Here is a 19,864-nt window from a genome sequence, read left to right as displayed (position 1 = left end):
CAACGTGTGCAAAGGGGAGAAAGGTGAAAAATCAGCGCTTCTCTTCTGGTTCACCCAAGTCCTTCCATACGTCCCAACAAGGAAAATGCAGCCCTGAAGGTTACGTTGTATAGTTGACAAATGAAGAGTTAATCACACGTTTGCAAGACCAAACTCTGCATCTAAATATTAAGGAATGTTCTACTGATAAACACAGTGCCTCCTTTAAAGTCGATCCTGAATCATTTATATTCTGGAAGAGTTCATAAACCTTGCTGCAATGACTGTCCTCCTCAAAAACGGACTATCAGCCTGAATTATTTCCCACTGGTGACAATTGTTTTAACAGTGTCTCCTTCTCACAGGACAGATAAATGGCTTAATGCCTGTTGGATCCCATAATGCTTAATGGAGCTGATCAAAGATGCATGGAGAATTCTCTCCTGTGCACCCACGACCTTGCAGCTTGCCAAAGGAATGAACAGTTCTGAGCTCGTGATGGTCCACATTCTGCAGCCACAAAAGACCATATTTACTAGATGAAAAAAGTCACCACTTACCAAAAGTCACCATCCTAATTTATTACACTATCCTGACTGTGGACATCAGGATGGAAAACTAAGGACTATAGTCAGAGCCAGACCTCCATTCACCTTTGGTGGCTCACAACTCCCAGCCAACACAACCCCGTAGGAAGATACCTGCTCACAACCCAGGTGAAATATGGGAGACCTGTTTAAGACAACTAAAATTTTGTTACTGGCTTCTGAGCCAGGATTTCACCTCTCTATACCACTTCCCTGGGTAATCAGTACACCCTCATGAATGGATGCAAGCTATTGCTTATTTGCTTGGATTCCATAACTCTATTTTACGGGCATCACTGCAAATGGAAAAGTTGTCTACCTTTCCAGCTGGGCACTACATCCCTTAAGCCTGTGCACAAGCCAAGGAGCTGTGGTAAGCAGCCACTGCAACAGCCTTCTGCCACCTAGAGACAAAGATGTCAAATATAACAAGAAGGGGAGGACTGGAAGAGGGTAAAATCTTCTTTAATAAAAAAGAGAGGAAAAATAACTCTGCTACATGCTGAATCAATCAGATCAGAAGAGATATATGTAAGGAAAACTCATTGCTCAGGCAAGAACAAAAAAAAAAAAAAAAGAGTGCCTTGTAAGGTTTTGCTGTTTACAGTCATACAGCTGGCCAAGGAAAATATGAGCAGGCACAGACTGATACTGTACTCACACTGCTGCAGACAGCAGTGCCAGCCTTCAGCAATCCCTCATCCTTCTTTCTGCAGAGGGCACAGAGGGACCCACTGATGCCATCGGACCCTGGGGCTGCTGAGGTGTCCTCTATGGAGCCAAGGCCTTCCCAGGTGGGAAGGTTTCACTCGTTATAAGTGGAATTAAATCAATATAGCTACAGCTGCATAGTATCATCTAGTGAAATATTTGCTTAAGAAATGTGGGTTAAATCTCTTCCACAGTGATACTAACATTGCACTTTTCTGCCAAAAAAAAAAACAAACAGAAAAAAAAAACCACCAAAAAAACCCCTATCCAGATAAGAAACTATTTAAAATCACGCTTCCCACTAATCTCTTTTTATGTCTCAGTTTCTGTTCTAACCTCACTGCTTAAAGACAAAGACACGGGAGATTTGAGGCACTAATAGAGTTAATACACCTCTCGCTTTTCTAAGGCTTTCCAACAGCTGATCTCCAAACATTTAAACAAGCAGATGATTCCCGTTTTCAAGGCAGAGCTGTGCACGCAGATGAGGCCACTTGGCCAGCCTTACCCAGTAGAGGTTCAACAACCAACCCCCTTCATGGTGCACTGTGGTCCCCATCGCGCAGCTGTGTTTTCTTCCCATCCTCGAGATGGAAAGTGGTGAAACTGGCACGAAATTGAGAACCTTTCTCATCCTGAGCCCATAGTTCTCTGGGATGGTGCTTGGTCCCATGATATTTTTTGGCTCACATTGTAAAATAAACCCAGAAGAGGAGACAATGGAAAAAGCAGCTTTAAATCAATGGACCCCGAACATCCTCATCCAGGCTTTGAGCTTGGCAGCACAAGGATTAGCACTTTAGCAGATTAAATGAGACCAAGGCTGGTGACTGTGGCATAAAGGAGGATGTTTCAGCATCCCTTCAGTCTCCAAAGGCTCAATCCGGGTTGTGAAAGCTATTATAGCACAGTTCTGGTCACAGCAGGAGGCAATCAATCTGTTAAGCACCTAATGAAAAGAAAGCACTTTCTTTCCATGGGGTAAGCAGTAGCAGCTTAAACCACAATTACCGTTCCAGTGACCACAGTGTCCTAAATTCATTGGCTCTCACATGTCTGCAAAAGCTGTTTTTTTCAACCCTCCTGCCTCAGCCTTGAGGACAGAGATGTTCCTCGGGAATAAAAGCTGTGCTATTCAACCGAAACAAGGAGCCTAGGAAGTACAAGAGGACTTTGTTATCCCCTTGGTTCCATCCCCGTGGTGCCGGAGAGCGGCTTTGTGCCCCCTCCCCTGAGCTCTGCCCCAACAGCCCCGAGCCCAACCTGGCTGGGAACACTCGGGTAGGTGGGCTGTCTGCTGCAGGAGGTTTGTGGAAGGGATTACAGAGCCCCTGCTCTCCCGACCTTCCCAAAGTTGAGTGCAGAGGGTTGGTTTTTTTTTTTTTTTAGGTACAGCATAATCCATTGTTTTCTCAAAAAATTGGGATAGCAAAGAATAACACCCTAGTGGAAAACATCCAGCTGCGCATCCTAAGTGCTCCCGGGGATGCATGGAAAAAGTCAAGGACTGGGAAGGGACAGCAAAGGGCAGCAGAGCTGGAGGGAAACGCTCGCCTAACAAGTTGTGCCGGCAGGGAGCCAGCTCCTCCGCAGTGACTGCAGTCAGGTATGACAAAACTTTTGGCTCCATCTCTCAGCTGGGAAATACAGAAGGTAAAAAAATAAGAGAGAAGCCCAGCTGAGTGGATTTCACATTGTCTAAAGGAGAAATTCAATGAAAGAAGCAAGGTGGTGCTTGAAGAGGGGTTGGAGAAAAGCCATACAAGCAGAAGCAAAACCCAATGACTCTGTGCTCCCCTCTGTCCCCCCCCATGCAGTGGCTGCAGTTTGTCCTCACATTACTGGAGTGGGAGCTGAGACAAAGAGATGCAAGCTGGTTTATCCCAGATAAAACCAAGAAGTCTGAAGCTGAACCAGTAAATAAATCTACGCTTTCGAGGTCCCATAGCTGTGCCTCAACTCCTGTTCATCCATGCTCCCTGCAAAGGGCATCCTCTCATACACCATGAGACAGACACTGGAATCAGCTCCTTTGCAGCAGGGGATAACATCCCCTTCTATCCCCCCCTTCTTCCTTTGCTTAAAACAAACAGAGCAGCCTGCCCTTGCTTGCTGTTGTCAGCCAAAGGGCTGCTCCAGGTCTGAACACATGCCACCAGCTCTCATCCCTGCAAGGCACTGTCCCTAAGGAAGCAGGGCCAGGTGATGCTCTGAGTCCTTTGCTTCCCCAAGGCCCTCTCAGGTGTGCGCCCGTGGGTGGGTGTGTTGTATGTATACAACATCTGATTCAGTTTAGAACACTTTTCCTGATGGAGTAAGGGAGGCAGTCTGGCAGCTGCTGCTCCGAGGAATCCTGGCAGCTCTGCACGCCAATAGAATCCTTCTCCAAAAATAGGATTTTATTTTCCTGTTGGCTGAAGGTGAAACTGCTCAAACCAACCAGCCCTCCTGTCTTGTCTGCAGAAGGCTGCATCTGCCAGTTGGCTCCGTCCAGGTAAGTCTCAGCCCAGGAGCCTCCACAGGGATGGAGCGTGCAAGTCCAACAATTCAAACAACAACAAAAAAGGTAATGGTGGGGAAGCAGGGCTGAGGGTGAGAGAAGGCATTCACTGGGGGGGAAAAAAAAGAAAAAAAAAAAGAGGGAGAATAAAATAAACAAATGGAGCTTATGTTGGCAGCATCCACCTCTGAGAGCGTTCCTGCTGGAGAACGCAGACATGAGCCCTGCACCGGCGGGCACGAGGGCTGGCTCACACCCAGCAATGGTTCCTTGAGTGGCCCTGCAGGGATCCTGGCAAAGCCCCCATGCCCAGCCCACTTGCCAGCTTAATCCATGCAGCTACACAGCCTTTGCCTTTTGCTCAGTGTGGAGCTGGGACTGCGGCAGCCTGCATCCCAGCAGAGAGGGGAGGTGCCACCCACAGCTGGGGACGGGGCTGGTGGCCTTGCTACTTCACATCTCCATGTCACATCCTCTTTGGATTAAAATTTCATGGCATTTTTAGCATAACTGCCCTTCAGTCCCACCTGAACGAGAGCCAACGTCCACTGAAGCCCTTTCAGACAAGCACCACTGAGGTTAACTTGCAGCCCTCCACCCTCCCAACCTCCCATCTCACTCCTTCACACACGTACACGCTCTCTTCCCGCTTCTGTCGGGCTCTGATAGAGTGCAGATTACACAGACTCAATTACCTAATGCTCAAGAGCACTGAATCTGCCAACACTCCTAATTATTTACGGCCAAGATTTCCAAGTCTAGCAGCCTCCTATTTAAGAAAGTCAAGATCAAAATGCTTTCAGGGTCGAATGTGATAGTTGCATTAGTTTATCTTATTTCTAATGAAAAACACTTTTGGTCTTTGCTCTGACTTATAAATGAACATTTCTCTAAAGGAAGAAGGATGCTCTTGTGCTTAGGAGATACTGATGTAATTCTTCACAAGCTTTCAGAATGATGATGGATGTTCTTGGAAACAAACAGCTGAACCTGACCTGGGACACTGGTTTGAAGGAATCTTTGTGGTCTGCAGAGCTCGCCAAGCGCTCTGGTGGCTCAGGTGCATCAGGCCTGAGCAGCCTAGCTATGGAAGAGCAGATATTTTCTGAGGACACATATACTGACCATAGTGACAAAACACACACGGCTGGGGCATTAGCAGCCCATGTGGACTGTAGGTGAGAGCTCTGAAGGTGTAATCCTAAGTCACTTTCTTACAAGAAAAGCCATACGGGCAGCCTTTCTGCACCCTTGGGAGCCCACTCAAATGAAGTACAGTCTGGTAGTTATTTGTTAAATAAGAGGTACTTGGAAATGCTGTCACCAGTTTCCCAATCTCAGTTTGTATGTTCTTGCTTGGTTCTCTCCAAATGCAAGGAAGGACCTTAGCTGCATCCAAAGCAGAGAAAAGACTGGAGTAAGAAGAGAGGAGAGGCTTAAAGCCTCAGTCTCTGCACAGAGGAGCCAAATTTGTTTTCTCACTGATTAGGGTTATGCCAGTCTTTCCAGACACATCGCAAGACAGATCTCCCCCATTGTTTGCATGGACAACAGCTGTAGCTGTGTAACTTGGCAAAGTAGTGTGCAGTTACATTCACCACTGAGTTATCTCAGCCATATATCAAAAGGTTGGAGGAGGCTGTAAAACGAAACCTTCCCAAAGTCTGCCCTGCTTTTTGCTATTTCAGATGATGCAACAGTCTTCTCATTTCAGAAAGGAGTGCACGGGTACTGCATGCTCTTCTAACAACTCATCAGATGGAGAAAAAAGAGTATTTTGAGGATGAGTGTTCACTGGAGGCAGAAGTTAAGACATTAACGTCATAAGTCAAGATGGAAGAAGACAGCAGACATGAAAAATAGTCTAGCAAGAAGCTGTGCTGCATTACAAGCTGAGAGCTGGCAAAGGGGACCTCGGCTGTGGTCAGCTCATGGGAAGCGGATGCCAGATTAGGCAGCTTGCCACCGTGCTGATGCTCACAGCAAATCCTGAGGCCATGTCAGTGGCTGCCAGATCACTGCTCGCTCTCACAACCTCCATGATGTGGCCAACAGGCAGAGAGAAGGGAGTTCTGGCGTCACCTGTGCGCTGATTCCTGACACTCAACACCCACATGTCACTTCATAGATCCTCTTTGCACAGCACCTGCACAATGGACCTGAGCACACAAGGAGGCTTCATGTGGTTGACTGAGGTCCAAGCAGGGGACCAGCAGCAGCAGCAAGTCCTTAGGAGGAGAGAAAGAGATGTCTTTGCTTCAAACAAATCCAAGTATTACTAAGAACGTCATGGAACAAAACTTTGTGCCTTTCTATCTCTTTTAAAATAATACTGCTAAAAAATCACATTATAAGCTAAAAGCAGGGATGAGTGTTGATAGTCTATATATGAGAGAAAAGAACGAGACACAAGCGTCCATCCATAACAAAGGTAAACCAGAGAGAGCTCAAACCTCTTCCAATACATTTCCTAAAAGTTCTCCTGTAAGTTTCTCTCTCTAGCAGAACTTGAGACCTTCTGAATATACTATATTCTATTTGAGGCTTAATACAATCTACACTGCAGCTATTTCTTGCCCAGTGCTCACCGGTGCCCAGCTGCTGGAAGCACATCTGCCTCCAGTGCTGCAAGGAGAGCCGGGTGGGAGCCGGAGCTGCCTGCTTCTACGACAGATCCACGATGTCCTTCATAGCTCTGCAGAACTTAAGTTCCCTGGAATGCTTTCAAAATCTGACTCATGTCCAGTTCGTCTATTTTAATCATTCGCTCTTACATCATTCCAGGAGGCCCACGGTGTCACATGCGAACTCCCCCTGCTCCTCTTAATCCGCTGCTGCCTCATACCAAGCAAAGCTTGGTAGGGAAACGTATTTGATAACAGCTCCTTCCCTACTCCCAGAGCTTTAACCAGCCTTGGATGGTAGCTAATAAGGGCTTCCAAGAGCTTTCCATTGCAGTGACAGCACTGAAGCAGAACAGAGCCAGCCAACCTAGTAGAGAAATCACAGCCGGCTCACTCACACTGCAGCCCGGCTGGGAGACAGCAAAGGCAGGAGATAAGTGCTGGAAAGGGAACCACGTCAGCTGCTTCCTCCTTTCCAATCTTCCAGTGATTTCCTGACTACCTCTGGGTGCCACAGAACCTCTTAGCTCACGCTCGGAAGTACAAATTGACAGCATCTCTCCATTCGAGGTTTCCTGTTAAACCTGATATCATGAAACAGGAATGGAGCCAAAACCCTCTGAGCAGAACACAGGCGCTCACTTCTCAAGATCCCAGCCCAAATGCCTCACTGGGTGAGAGATTCCCCGCAGATCCCAGAGGATCACCAGACACAAGCTCTTCTTGCCTGGAAGACCACGAGCAGCAGCCAAACAACAGCTGGGAGGCTTTGAGCCTACAGCGTGCGCTGCACAGCGAGCAGAGAGCCTGTACCTAACGACAGTTGCTTTGTTTGTTTTACTCTGGTCAATGAGTCATCCTTACATTGCCTGGCTCGCTGCACTTATTCATTGCAGAGGTTTCTGGTACAATTTGTGGATTAAAAGCTGTAAGATTCGGTACAGATTTCCACCACTGCTGTCCCCCTTTCCAAAATCTGCTCCATCTCCCCCCATCGCAGCAGGAGGAGAGCTGCCAGCCCAGATGAGTGTGGCACTGCGGAGCTGAGCTGTCTGCACAGCTTTCACTGCAGGAACACCAAGCAGTGGGTGTGGGATCCTAGAAAGCACGCACTTGCATGCAAGGAGGACAAGGGGAAAGTGCTGGATTTTTCAGTGTGTGGGTGAGAGGACGTTTTACAAGGAGCCTGTGAGTGCAATGATGTCAGGAGACCGAGAGGCACTCAGGCCAACACGAAGAACAAGGTGCAAAGGCAATGAGAGACACCAGAGCACGCACACGTCTGCTCTCTGCACTGCTTCCTGGAGCAAACAGCTTGATGCAGTTTGGCAAAGGAAGCACGCAGGAGAGCGTGGAAGAAGGCTGATATGGGGACAACTTTCCCATCTGGCCTTCCCTGTTTCCTCTGCTTATTTCTGTACTTTTCCCACCTACTACAGGCGGCACAAAACCCCTTCTATGCGTCTTTCAGCTCCATCTCATATTCAGTCCTACCTGTGTCACCTCCCCGTCCTGGCCAAGCTCTCAGATTTGCCTGGGCACAGCAAATACCTCCTTATCTCTTCTGTCATTGCTTTAATTCTGCTCCACCACCAAGGGCAGAAAAGTCTCTACACCAAAATGCACTGGCGTTATGCAAACCAGGACAGCACAAAGGCTGAAGAGAACCACAATCAACAGAGGCAAATATGATGGGATGGGTGAGAGCACAAAAATTAAATGTAGCAGAGCAATAGGGACCCGGGTGCTGCTGTCACAGTGGGGAATTAAAAAGCATATTTAAGGAAGAGGCTGTCTGGAGGGAAGGTATTGGAGAAGAGAATCTGAGCAGTGTAGGATCCAGGGGAGCATGGAGAGAGTGCAACAAAGAACAAAAGAGCAGAGCATGAAAGAAAGGAAGAGAGCAGCATTTGTATCTTCGGCTTTCTTCCTGCTCGAAAAAAGAGACATGGAAAGGTTTGTTTGATCTCCCCATTTAGTTCCCAGCAGAAGATATCAGGGGGCCCAGCCAGAAGCCAGATGTTTTGTTTTCAGTTTCATTCAACAAAGTCTGCATAATAGACGAGGAAAAACTTTACCGGCCTACCCATCTTGCCCCTCTTCCCAGGAACTCCAGGGATCCCCTGCAAGGAAAACACAGAGAAAAAAAGAATAATAGGTCTGGTTGAGAAAGCAAACAGTCAACCAACAATGCAAAACCAAACGAGAAGAGAAAGGGGAATGCAAAACAGGCTAATGACTGCGGCATTGTTCGGGAATCAAAATGTCAGCGAGAGCAGAAGACAATTAACCTTCACCCACTAACTACAGCCCTCCCTGGGGACGCACGCAGGCAGCATCCACACCCAGGGCTACAGGCTGAAGCTTAATGCCTGCTGGAGCAGTCATTAAGCTACTGGGCTGGAACCGACTGAAGGCCACCGCCAAGGCACTCGCTGGAGAACTTCTGTTTATGTTTCTTATTTAGTTATACAAGCATTAAATCAGCGACTCTCGAGCACAGGGCAGTCCCCTCCCAGGCAGGCACACTCACTCCCACATGCTCCTGGGGCCTCTCTGGTTTCTGGAGCTTGCATTTGAAGAGGAAAAAGTGAGAATGAAACAGTCTTCATTTTACAGTGCCCTTCCTTAGGAACTCTTGCTGTGGGAAGAGGGAGTCCTTGGGTGGGTAGAGATGAGGCAGGTGGGAGTACGTATGGGAGAAGAGCAAAACAGCAAGGGAGGTTCTGCGAAGCCCTGAACGCGTGGGTTTGGAAAAGACATGGGGGAAGGGTGGGAGGAAGGGAGGACACGTGGGGACAGCAGCCACAGGTACCCTTCCATGGGCTTGACTGCCCAACTTGATGCAACTGGAATGAAGCCACCATCAGAAAACCCCAGTGCTGCTCTTCCCAAGAGGCACACAGCTCCAGCTGGACACCATGCGGGCACAGGGAATTCCCACTTATGTTCTCACCATGCCCAATCCAACTAAGATGGACTTAGAAGGAGAAGGAGGAGGGCAAGCTTGGAGTGAAGGACAATACAGAAAGACTCCTCCCAGTGCTTCAGCATAGTCTGATGATCCTGCCTAAAGGCTTGGTTTCCCGCAGCCAGTGTCATACAGGGAAAAAGGTCTTCTTGTAAAGGCAGAGACAGGCTGAAGAATGCATGTTCAAACACTAGGCATGCTTGCCTCCTTTCTCAGAAACAAGGGGTAGAGGTTACAGCAGGCTCTGAAGAACTGTATTCATGCAACACACCAAGGTTTTCTTCACAAAATACTCACTCGTTCTCCATCAGCCCCTGGGAGCCCAAATAATCCTGGAAGACCAATATATCCCTAAAGAAAAGAGGAAACAAGTAGTCAAATACGTTTCTCCATGAGCAGCCAGTCAATCTATCATCTCTGAACAGCAGAGCATCCTCCAGCGTTGGTCAATGGCAGCCGTGATGAAATAAACCTTGAGGCAAGTGTATATGCCCATGGACTGCATGGTGCTGGCTTCCACGATGTAGTCCAAGGGCACATACCCTCACACCAGGGATCATGAGGATTCCGGGGAGGAAGAGCCAGCAGTAAGAGACCTTACCTGGGCTGGCTATGAGTGTACCTGAGGGAAACGGAGCTCGGTTCAATGTTAGCAAGAGTGATAGCAAAAGTGACCCATTCCTTTCACAGTCACCAGCGATTGCTGCATTTTCAAGCTTGCAATGTTTCTGTCCAGCTTTGGGATCCTGCTCAGACAGGACGCACTGCATAAAATGCTACATTTCCTTTCCCTCTCAACAATTGAAGCCTTGTGTTTAATCCTCTTTGCTCAGCAGTTAGCACAAAGTTACCTTGTGTGCTGGTCCTTTGCAAAGGACCGCTTGTGCCAAACATGCAGAATCGAGAGGAAGTGAATTTCAGCGGGGAGCCCCCTCTGTGGCACCTTGCTGTTACAAGAGCCAAATGCTAACAGTGACTTTCTCTCATCTTTCTCTCTCCATCATCACTAAATCTCTTACAGCCAATCCCACCAAATTCTTTCACTGGTCCATCACTCCCTTTGGGTCGTGCTTCCTTTGGGGATGACATCCCGCTGGGAAATACGGCTGTAGCAAAGGATGCTGATACCTTTGCCTCCTGAGCACCAAGACAAACCATCCAACTCCTGTTGGATTGCACTGCAGTGGGTGCACCAGGAAGAAAGTACAGAAGTGAGGTGAGCAGGCTGTGCTCCCCCAGACCTTCCTCCCTCCCTCCCCAGCTCAGCATACAGCTAGCTAGAGGGTCAGCAGTTGTTTATGCTTTGCAGTTTTTCTAGTGATGAAATCCAGCTGGTTGAATTTATTGCCTATAGAGGAAGTATCACGTGTCAGGGAAGGAGAGGATTTTATTGGGTCAGAAGCTCGTTGTGAATTTATAATTGCGGGAAAAGACCAAAATTTGATTAATGGAAGATGTAATTGTTAAAGAAAGAGAACAAAATCTTTAGCAACGAGGGAGAACTCCCAGAAATTCAATTTGATGAGCAGAACGGGCAGAACAGAAATACTAATATTTATATTTGCACATGAGTTAAAGACGCTGGCTTGCTCTTCTGCACAATGATATAAATCAGTCCCAAACTTGGGACTGTACCCAGAAGAGTCCATATTCAGCAGGATGGAAGACCACAGAGCCACACTTATAGAAATTAAATAGGCCTCAGGGAGCTGGGGCTTGCGGGAACCTCAGACTGGGCTTCTGTAGGAATCTGGATTCTGTTCCTCCCTCTGCTGCACCATAAAGGGTAGTGACTTCACATCCTCAGCACTATCAGTGATCTTTGGTCTTGGTGCATTCAGAGCTTCATTTCAAGAATGTAACAGTGCCTCAGAAAACAAGTAAGTTCATTGAGGGCCTCTGCAAACAAGGTGTGCAGTCCGAATCCCCCAAACCCAACAACTTTGAAGAACTTGTCTCAGGATTGAAAAGTTAAGCATAAAAGTTCTTAAGAAGCCCTTAGTAAAACCAAGCAAACACAAATCAAAGGCTGCTTACCCGACTGCCTTTTGGACCAGCTTCCCCTATGGGGCCAGGTAAGCCCTAGAACAGAAGGGAGAAAACAAAGATAAATGTGGACGGGCTTCCATTTGCTTAATAAGCACTGCCAAGTCCCCAGCACTGTCCCTGCGTGGCTCTGCTTCTGAGTCCAACGCTTATCAACAAAGGCGAAACGAGCCAAAATGACACCAAAATCAATTCTCTTGCAGCTGGGGAGCTGTGGTTCTGCACACAGTGAGCCCTCCCTGGGGCTGAAGGAGCCCTGATGCAATGAGATTCTGATTTCTACAGCCAACAAAGCTGCGCAGCAGTGCAGGTGCTGCATATCTCCAGCCCTTCGCAGCATCCACAGCTATGGAAAGAATTAAAAATACATTCCCCATTCCCCTTTCTGTTCCCTCAAAGTGCAGTGAAAAGGAAACCTATAAAAATGCATAATGAATTTGCACGTTTATTGTCCTCCAGCAACTTTCCAGATCGATACTTTACCAGTTCCAAATGCTGCTGGGGCTTTTTTTTTGGAAGGAGGAATAGTAACGATTAAAAAAAGCTAAGCCTGTATTTTTCTTAGTTGGCAGCACTGCAAGCTCAGCCTGGGATCTGAAAGTCATGTTGTGCTCTTTTCTGGCTCATGCACTGTTGCCAGTCAGAGGTTTCAGCCATCGGGGCGAAGAGAACAGCTCTGCCAATGATGCACAAACCAGAGCAGAGCCAAACTCCCATCGCACAGCAGAGCCAGCACAGCTGACAGCAGTAACAAGTAGTAAAATCTCATTAAAGTAAACAGCCCTGATGCTGGATACACACAGCGTTCAGATATGCTGGAAAAAAAAGCTTCTTTTTCTTTCTTTTTTTTTTTTATATAAATAAAATAAAAAGTCGCTTTCTTGACCCAAACCACATAATAAGAAAGTGCTTTTGTCCCTCATATGTCAAGCACAAATATTTCACCCTGCCTATCTGATGGGCAGCACACAGCTGTGAACTGCTAAGCAGCATTCATTAGCCTTGTATGTCCATTATAGCTCAGGCTGCTCTATATGAGCCATCTAATGCACGTTCACACCTAGCATGCAAATCTCTGAGAGCCCTTCAGCACGCAGTCAGGTGCACAGAACTCCCACCCAGTCCCACCACCTCTACGTGCCACCTACCATCAGTCTGATTTTGGATTTAGAGCAGATCACACTGCTGACTGTGGGTGGGGGGCAGCTGTTCTGCATGTTTCGCTCACATTCAGTCCCACGCTCAATGCATCGGGGTAAGAACTCATAAATGAACTCTCTTAACGTCAGGAAGAAAATAGAGGGTCTGACCCCAACCTATTTCCCTTCACACACTCCTCCAATCCTGAAGTTTTCTTAGAGCCTTTTTTCAATGGAAAACAAAGACTTGATTTTCTTTCATCTTTTTTTTCTTGACAGCTGCAAATGACTTACATATATTGATGGTCTGTGTATAACTTTATACAGATGAATATATATTCATGCTAGCAAATGTGAGATTTCAATCAAACCTTTTCAATCAGCAGCTTTCTGCCCCAGGTTTCTAACTTGTTCATGTCATACATGCAAGGATTTGCCTAAAAGTGATGGGCCAGCACCTTTCAAGCACACTTTTCTGCTCTGCTCTGCTTTGTTTTGTTTTCTTTCTTTCTCCCATTCCTAGGCAGATTTTGCTACAGAAATTCAAGTTGTATCAACCCTACGCTCAACATCCTTTCTAACATGTGAGTGAGGGGTCATGTCATCACTGCACTGACTTTAGTGGGCCACGTATGCAGCAGTGCATGTGTTCACTGCCTGCACACCCACAGCCCTACTCTGTGCACAGCACGATGAGATTTACTGCACCTGCCTGCCAGGATAACCTTTGGCACCAGGGCTGCCGGCTGGTCCTCGTTCACCCTTTGGAAAGAAAAAAAAAGAACAAGGTAAGGGGATGGCCACACACCTGGGGAGCATTTTAGCTGCTTTGAACGGGGGTGGAATGGATTAGATCTGTGATTTAATCATAAAGCTGTGATGTAAATCTATAGAGACAAAAATGCGAAAGGCAAACTGTGGAATAAATGGACGAAGAGCAAAAAGCAAGCAGGAAAGGAAGGCAACATCATCCACACGTCCAGCACGTGTCAGTCTGTGCCCTTCTCCCTCCATCTGCAGTGAAAGCAGCAGATAGTTTGAAACAAGGAGGCTTAGAGAAGGTGTAAGGCTGCATCTATATCTGGCATATGGAACCGTTTTGCTGCTGGGGAAGCACTGCCAAAATTCTTCAGAACTAAACGGATTCATGTATAATATCCTTTAACATCATTGCTAACAGGGCCTGCTATTCATTGCCCTTTTTTTTTCCTGAACTGCAAACATCAGACCTAACCAAATAAAGGGGGGAAGGGGGAGTGAGGAATGGGCTCTGGGAGGGAATTACATGTTAGTACTTAATCCGATGCAGCTAGTAAACTCCAGCTGAAATTAATGTAAGAGAAGGAAGGGGGACCAGGGTAAGCTGGTATTTTTTCCACCACACAGACCTAACGTGGTTGAGCAATAAAAATTAGAAATTAAATTTAGAAACCCCGAGGCAGCCTCCTCCCACCAACATGCAGACTGATGTGCTGTGCCTCCCATGTGTGCGTGGAGCTCCCTGCTCCCACTGATGTTGTACAGCACCCAAAGCAGCCACAGTCATCCCTTCCCTCTCTGTAGGTTCAGTGCTGGGAGCTGGGAAGACTCACCTGGTCTCCAGGGTGACCTGGTGGTCCAGGGTAGCCTTTGTATCCCTGTTGAAATAGGGTAGAAAAGATGAATAAAGAAAAAAAAATGGTTTTGGTCTGAATTTCTCTTTGCAAGTAGGACTAATGTTCAGGGAAGAGGCAGTTCCTTGGGTATGGAATGGGACCACACCACCACAAGCTTTTACCACGCGTTGCCCAAATCTTGCTGATGTTCTCAGGCTGTTCTGGAGGCTGCTCAGCAAGGATTTGTTCCATCCACAACCAGAGGGCTGCAGCTACACTCAGGTTTGTAACCCACGCTGTTCCCCTCAATCCTTAGGAAACCACAGGCTTACAGGGCAGAGGTTTGGGCAGGTAAAGAGATGTTTGCCTTCAGAAAAGCCTGCATCTCAGCTGTAGATCTGAAGGCCGTAGTGAAAGCACTGATCATTTCTGTACCATTTCACCCAGCCATCCTTGCTCCAAGCCCTACACATCAGGGGTCTCCTGCATTTTGGGGAAAACCCTCACTTTTGTTTTAGAACTGGAAATGCCACAGGAAACACTAGCAAAACCATTTACTGTCACAGGGAACTTCAGTTTGGTTTCCAGCTCGAACTTGTCTCGCTTCCAGCTTTTCTAATCTAATTATTACAAGGTGTGAGAAGATCCAGAGCCCTTCCTTATGGAGCTACCTAAAATGGTGAGCAAGCTGCCTCTTAACTCGCTCTCTTCCAAATTAGAGTTCCTTAATGCAACTTGCTAGCAGGCAGGTGTTGCAGGCTTCAAATCACTCTCACAGGTCTTTCATAAATCTGCTTCGGTTTTTCAGTATTTTTTTTAATGCAGAACAAAGGCAGCCTGTTCAGCTGCAGACTGATCAGCGTGTATTTGGGGTTCTCTTTCCCCAGGATTTACCTACAGTCTCTTTCCAAACACCAAGGAAATTCTGCACATGGCAAGCATGTCAGGTTTTTTGTTTTAGAACCGGAATCTGTTGCTTCAGCTATTTAAAACTCGGTTCCATCAAGTGGAGTCAGAGCAGATTAAGAGATTACAACAGGAGTGGTGAGGCACTGGGGTAGGGTTAGAGAGCTGGGGGATGCCCCATCTCTGGAGACACCCGAGGTCAGAGCTGGATGGGTGTCTGAGCACCTGCTGGAGCTGTGGGTGTCCCTGTTCACTGCAGGGAGTGGGACCAGATGGCTTCTAAAGGTCTCTTCCAACCCAAACCATTCTATGACTGCATTCAGTTACAGAGGTGTTTGTTAGCTGGGCTACTAGAGAGATTAAAACAAGGCAGAACATTAAACTTGAATCGAATGGAGAGAGAAAATCAACGCAAAACAATCCTTGCACAAATACTACAGGAAAAAAAAAAAAAACCCAAAACCAACAAACCCCAAAATGCTTTCACAGTGGGTTACGATTGCTCTTTGCTGCTCTCCCCATCCCAGCCCGGAGCAGCTCACACACACTGGGAGCACCCCATGTCTGGAAGCCAGCACCAGGCTCTGACTTGGTCAGCTCTTGGCCGCCTGTTTCCCTCACCAGATGAACCCAGGGCTGTTTTTGCTCCCAGCTCCACACCTCTGCTTAACTGCTTTTTTATTCTTCCCCTGGGCTATTCTAGACCTGCAGCCTAAGCCTTTGCTGGCGGAGGTATGCAATGTTCTCAGCCATCCTGGCTACTACCCACTCCCCTTTGCATTCCTCCTCACTTGTTATTTCAGACATTTTGGCCTGGAAAAATGTCGATTCCCTTTTCACCCATTCTCCCCTGCTCGACCTCGTTGAGGATCACGGCTTCTCCTTCTGATGGAGCTGCACTCCCCAAAGAAAGCACTGGTTAACCTGAGGACCATTGGGATACTGGCTGTCCCTTCTCTGGACCTCCAAACAGCCTTTTCTCTGAGTGCTGTTTGCATGTTTTTGTCAGCAACTCCTGGAGCAGGACCAGTGAGATGGGATCAGCAAGGTGGGATCTGCTGGAGAAGGGAACCTGGCCCTTGAGATCCCAGCTTGCTGATCTGCTCCCTGGCTCTGGTATTCCCTCACTCAGCATCCCCTGAGCTCATGTCAGCTCCGAGCACTGCATTGCTCTCTCTGTAATGGTAATGGTAAGTGAATTGCACTCTACTTAGGTACATACTCTACTGCTGTTGCATCATATTAAATACACTCCTTGCTATTTATAGTGCTCTGAATGTGTGTTTTTTTTCACATATACTGCAGTTATTTTTGTCTCAGGTTAATTATAATGAGGAGAAAACAGAAAAGTTTGTATAAGCTAAAGTTGGCTGGAATGTGAAAGCATTTACCTGTTAATCCTCTTCAAATAGCACTAAAATGACAGGGCACAGGGTATGAAAACAACAGCATTTGCTCCTTTATCCAAACACTTCCTGATGATTACAGGGTGTTCGACACAAAGGACTGTGATTTAGGAAGGAAATTGCACTCCAGTGAAAGATTTGCTCATCTGTGATGATATTTATAATCCACACTCACCCAGCTATAAAGGGCCATCCTGCACTCCGATAGGAAATAAGGAGTGAAGAGGGCAGGGAATGAGATCTGCATGACAGGATGTGTTTGCAAGCACTGAGCACCTCCCAGCTCTGCCTGTAGTCCCCAGATAACTTCAGCAAAGCTTCTAAGAATCACAGAACCCTTACGGTCAGAAAAGACCTCTAAGACCTCCAAGCCCAACCACCAACCCATCATCCATCCCATTAACCAAACCCTCTCCCCGCTGCTGTCCCACACAATCTGGCACTTTGCTGCAGCCGTGGGCTCTGCGCAGCCCTTGTGGCTGGTGGCAACAATGCAGCATGATGCTGAGATGATCTGCGTGGCAGATCAGACTCTCCAGCCCTACAAGGAGCAAAAGGTTTGCATCCAGAGGGCCGCCTCCGTGCTGCAGGTCACACTGCCCAAAACCATCTGCCGCTTGGTTGTGACTCCAGCTCATCCTACTGAGACGTGTATTTTATGTAGTGAGAAAAGTGTTCTCTTTCTTCTGCCTCTTTGAAAGTTTCTACAGAGAGTTTTCAGATCAAAGCCCTCAGAACTGCCCTTCCATGCAGTGAGCGGGAGGGCCGTCCATTTCCAAGGCGTTTCTGCTTGCTGGTAGCCAAGTTGTGTTGCCTATTTTCAGCCAAACACCAGCATATTTTCACTGGGAAGATGCCAGCAGGGAATCCAGATAAAAAAAGATTTTTTCCAAACATTTCTCCAACAGCTGTAATTTTTTTCTTAATGCAGGATGCTAATAAAAGCCAGGTTACACCAAAACCACTGCCAGGCTAGTGCTACTGGGAAGTGTTTTTTTAAGCTGCACCAAAGGAAAAAATTCAGCATCCAACTTGCTCATTACAGAAAGAAACAGAAGCATATCCCTGCCTCTGCCCTGTCCTGGGGGAGCCAAAATCAAATGTGAAGGCCATGTGCTGGGCTCAGGAATGTTGGTTCAATCTCCTATTCCGTCTCCACTTTTTCCCACCATGAGGCCTTGCTCTCCTGACATTGTTTTGCTGATTGTAACCACAAGGTTTTGCTTTATGAGCTGTTATATCAGGAAAACGATACTCTTTGCACTGCGTTTGTTAGAGTTTGTGACTGCAAAAGAGCACTAATTAATCCCCATACTGCTCCTAGCTCCACGCAGCACTCAAAGCATAAGAGAGAAGAAAACAAACAACCCTAGCTCTTACTTCTTCCAGCTTCATTACAATACAAAGCATACAGTGAGCATGGAGAGGGAAGGTTTCTTTCAGCCTTCTACACATCTTCTTCCTCTCCCCAGAGTGTTAAGGCATACATGAGTGGGTGTTTGTATGCAGCTAATTGGGCTAAGGAACAGCAGCACAACTTCAACGGTTCATTTACCAATGGGGCACCCATTTACTGATGAACCCAACCAAGTTGAACCAAGATCCTAGTTTTAACCATTCAGCTTTGCTATGTCAGCATCGGCTCCCTGGGGTGGGGGGTCACATCTGGTGAGCCCAGCTATCAACCAACAACCTGCAATGGCTTCTAGAAAACCAACCCAACCTACCAACACAGCCTGGAACTGGAAGGTCAGCTCAAGTGCCCTTGATACAGAAGACCCGTGCTCTCACACTCAGCGTATGGACTGCTGAGGTGCTGCTATGAGGACTTGTACACTTGAACACGTGCACACGCTCTGCTGCAACATAAAGGCGAGGATGGATCTCCAACCCCACGAGTGATTTTCTAGGTGTAGGTATATTGCTGGTGATGCTAACGTTGAAACGACAGTGTGGTAGAGGACATTTTGAATTAAAAATCTTGATTTAGTTCACTAGAAAAGGACAAATGCTTACCTTTCTACCAGGTGGCCCAGGGAACCCAGTCAGACCAGGTAAGCCCACGTCTCCCTGCACAAAACAAGAAACTCGCATTAGTTTTCAGCAACATTTTCCCTGTGCCTAATGTACTGTTACTGAAGTTATTTTGCCTACAGCAGTACCCAACTATTGACACTTCTGATTCTAATTGCAACTCTGCCTGGATAAGAAGTGCATATTTAAACACCATCTCTATTAACTGGCTGATATAAATAATAGACCCAGTTAATCTGACAGCCGCTGCTGGAGTCCAATTTTCACCAACAGAATGAAAGCTTAAAAAAACAAAAAAAAAGATCTCATTCAGTCACATGCTTCATTTGCCTTTAGTTGGGTGTTTAAATGGCCAGGGCAAGAAAAATGCAGCTTTTAAATGCAACAGGAAGGACAGGTACCTCCTGCCAAACCCTGTGGTTGTGCTCCACACTGACTCAGCCCACAGCTCGGTTCATATGACTGATGGTGGAGATACTTCACCTACACAACACGAACTGCACCTCTGTGGGCTGCTGGTGGGAGAGATATGTCAGTGGCTTTCCCTTCTGGAAGGGGATTGCATCGTATCCCAGCTGATGTACCCAAACCATCACAGAAGTGAGAAGGTCTTCAGTATGAGCTAACATCCGATCCATTAGTTCAAGCCCATTTGGGCCTCCTTTGGTTAGGATGAAAAAATCCTTCCAGGACTCCAGCATTGTGCCGTGCCTGCTAAGTGAAAACGCATTTGGAGTATCTAGCTTGAAAATTAGGCATCGCTCCAAACTCCTGCTGGAAATTCCTTGTTTCTATCACTGCTAACAGGAACAAAGCCTTGTTAACATGAGCTAAAAGCAATCTGGATCTCTCCCCTTCTTACAATGAGCATGCTTGCAAGAAAACAGTTCCAGATTGTGGGGGTGGATGGTTTCCATGTGATGCCATTCTGATACAGCCCCAGACATTTCCAAAGGCACCTTGTGCTGTTAAGTTAAACGTGTCGTTTCAGACTCAGCCATCTCAACGTTTGTGAGTGTCACCCTGCAGCTCACAGCCCCACAGAGCACCGAGGCATCTGGTTTCAAACGCAGGGTCCGAGCTCTTCATGGCTGATGCTTTCTATTAACGGTGCACTTATAGCAAGGCTTATGATGAAAGGGAGAAAACCAGGCCTCTCGTCCTGGATGTGAATTATGAAGTATTGTGCAGCCACCACGGAAAGAACTAATTGAGGTAGATACTGTGAAGCCCTGATTGCCTTTCTATTCATTCTAGACCTCTCTGAGGTCTTGTGGCCTCTGTAAAATTCACTCAGCTGTGAAACTGCAAAAATAGGGCTCGTTACTCATTGAAAAGAACTGGCAGAGCACATGGCCCTTAACTC

General features: G+C 47.1%; 1 protein-coding gene across 3 annotated transcripts in view; it reads right to left on the bottom strand.

Moving 5' to 3' along the window:
- COL27A1 (collagen type XXVII alpha 1 chain) overlaps nucleotides 1-19,864 on the bottom strand; it is a 129,469-nt gene that overhangs the window by 77,262 nt on the left and 32,343 nt on the right. For all 3 annotated transcript variants that reach the window (XM_031556174.1, XM_031556176.1, XM_010720821.3), the window contains 6 exons: nucleotides 18,481-18,534; nucleotides 14,150-14,194; nucleotides 13,266-13,319; nucleotides 11,410-11,454; nucleotides 9,670-9,723; nucleotides 8,480-8,524 (listed from right to left, as the gene is read on the bottom strand). In XM_031556174.1, the coding sequence (XP_031412034.1) occupies nucleotides 8,480-8,524; nucleotides 9,670-9,723; nucleotides 11,410-11,454; nucleotides 13,266-13,319; nucleotides 14,150-14,194; nucleotides 18,481-18,534 (297 nt within the window). The remainder of the gene's footprint in view (nucleotides 1-8,479; nucleotides 8,525-9,669; nucleotides 9,724-11,409; nucleotides 11,455-13,265; nucleotides 13,320-14,149; nucleotides 14,195-18,480; nucleotides 18,535-19,864) is intronic.

The sequence above is a fragment of the Meleagris gallopavo genome, chromosome 19, assembly GCF_000146605.3.
Source record: "Meleagris gallopavo isolate NT-WF06-2002-E0010 breed Aviagen turkey brand Nicholas breeding stock chromosome 19, Turkey_5.1, whole genome shotgun sequence".
Classification (NCBI taxonomy): Eukaryota; Metazoa; Chordata; class Aves; order Galliformes; family Phasianidae; genus Meleagris; species Meleagris gallopavo.
This window is presented reverse-complemented; position numbering and strand designations above follow the sequence as displayed.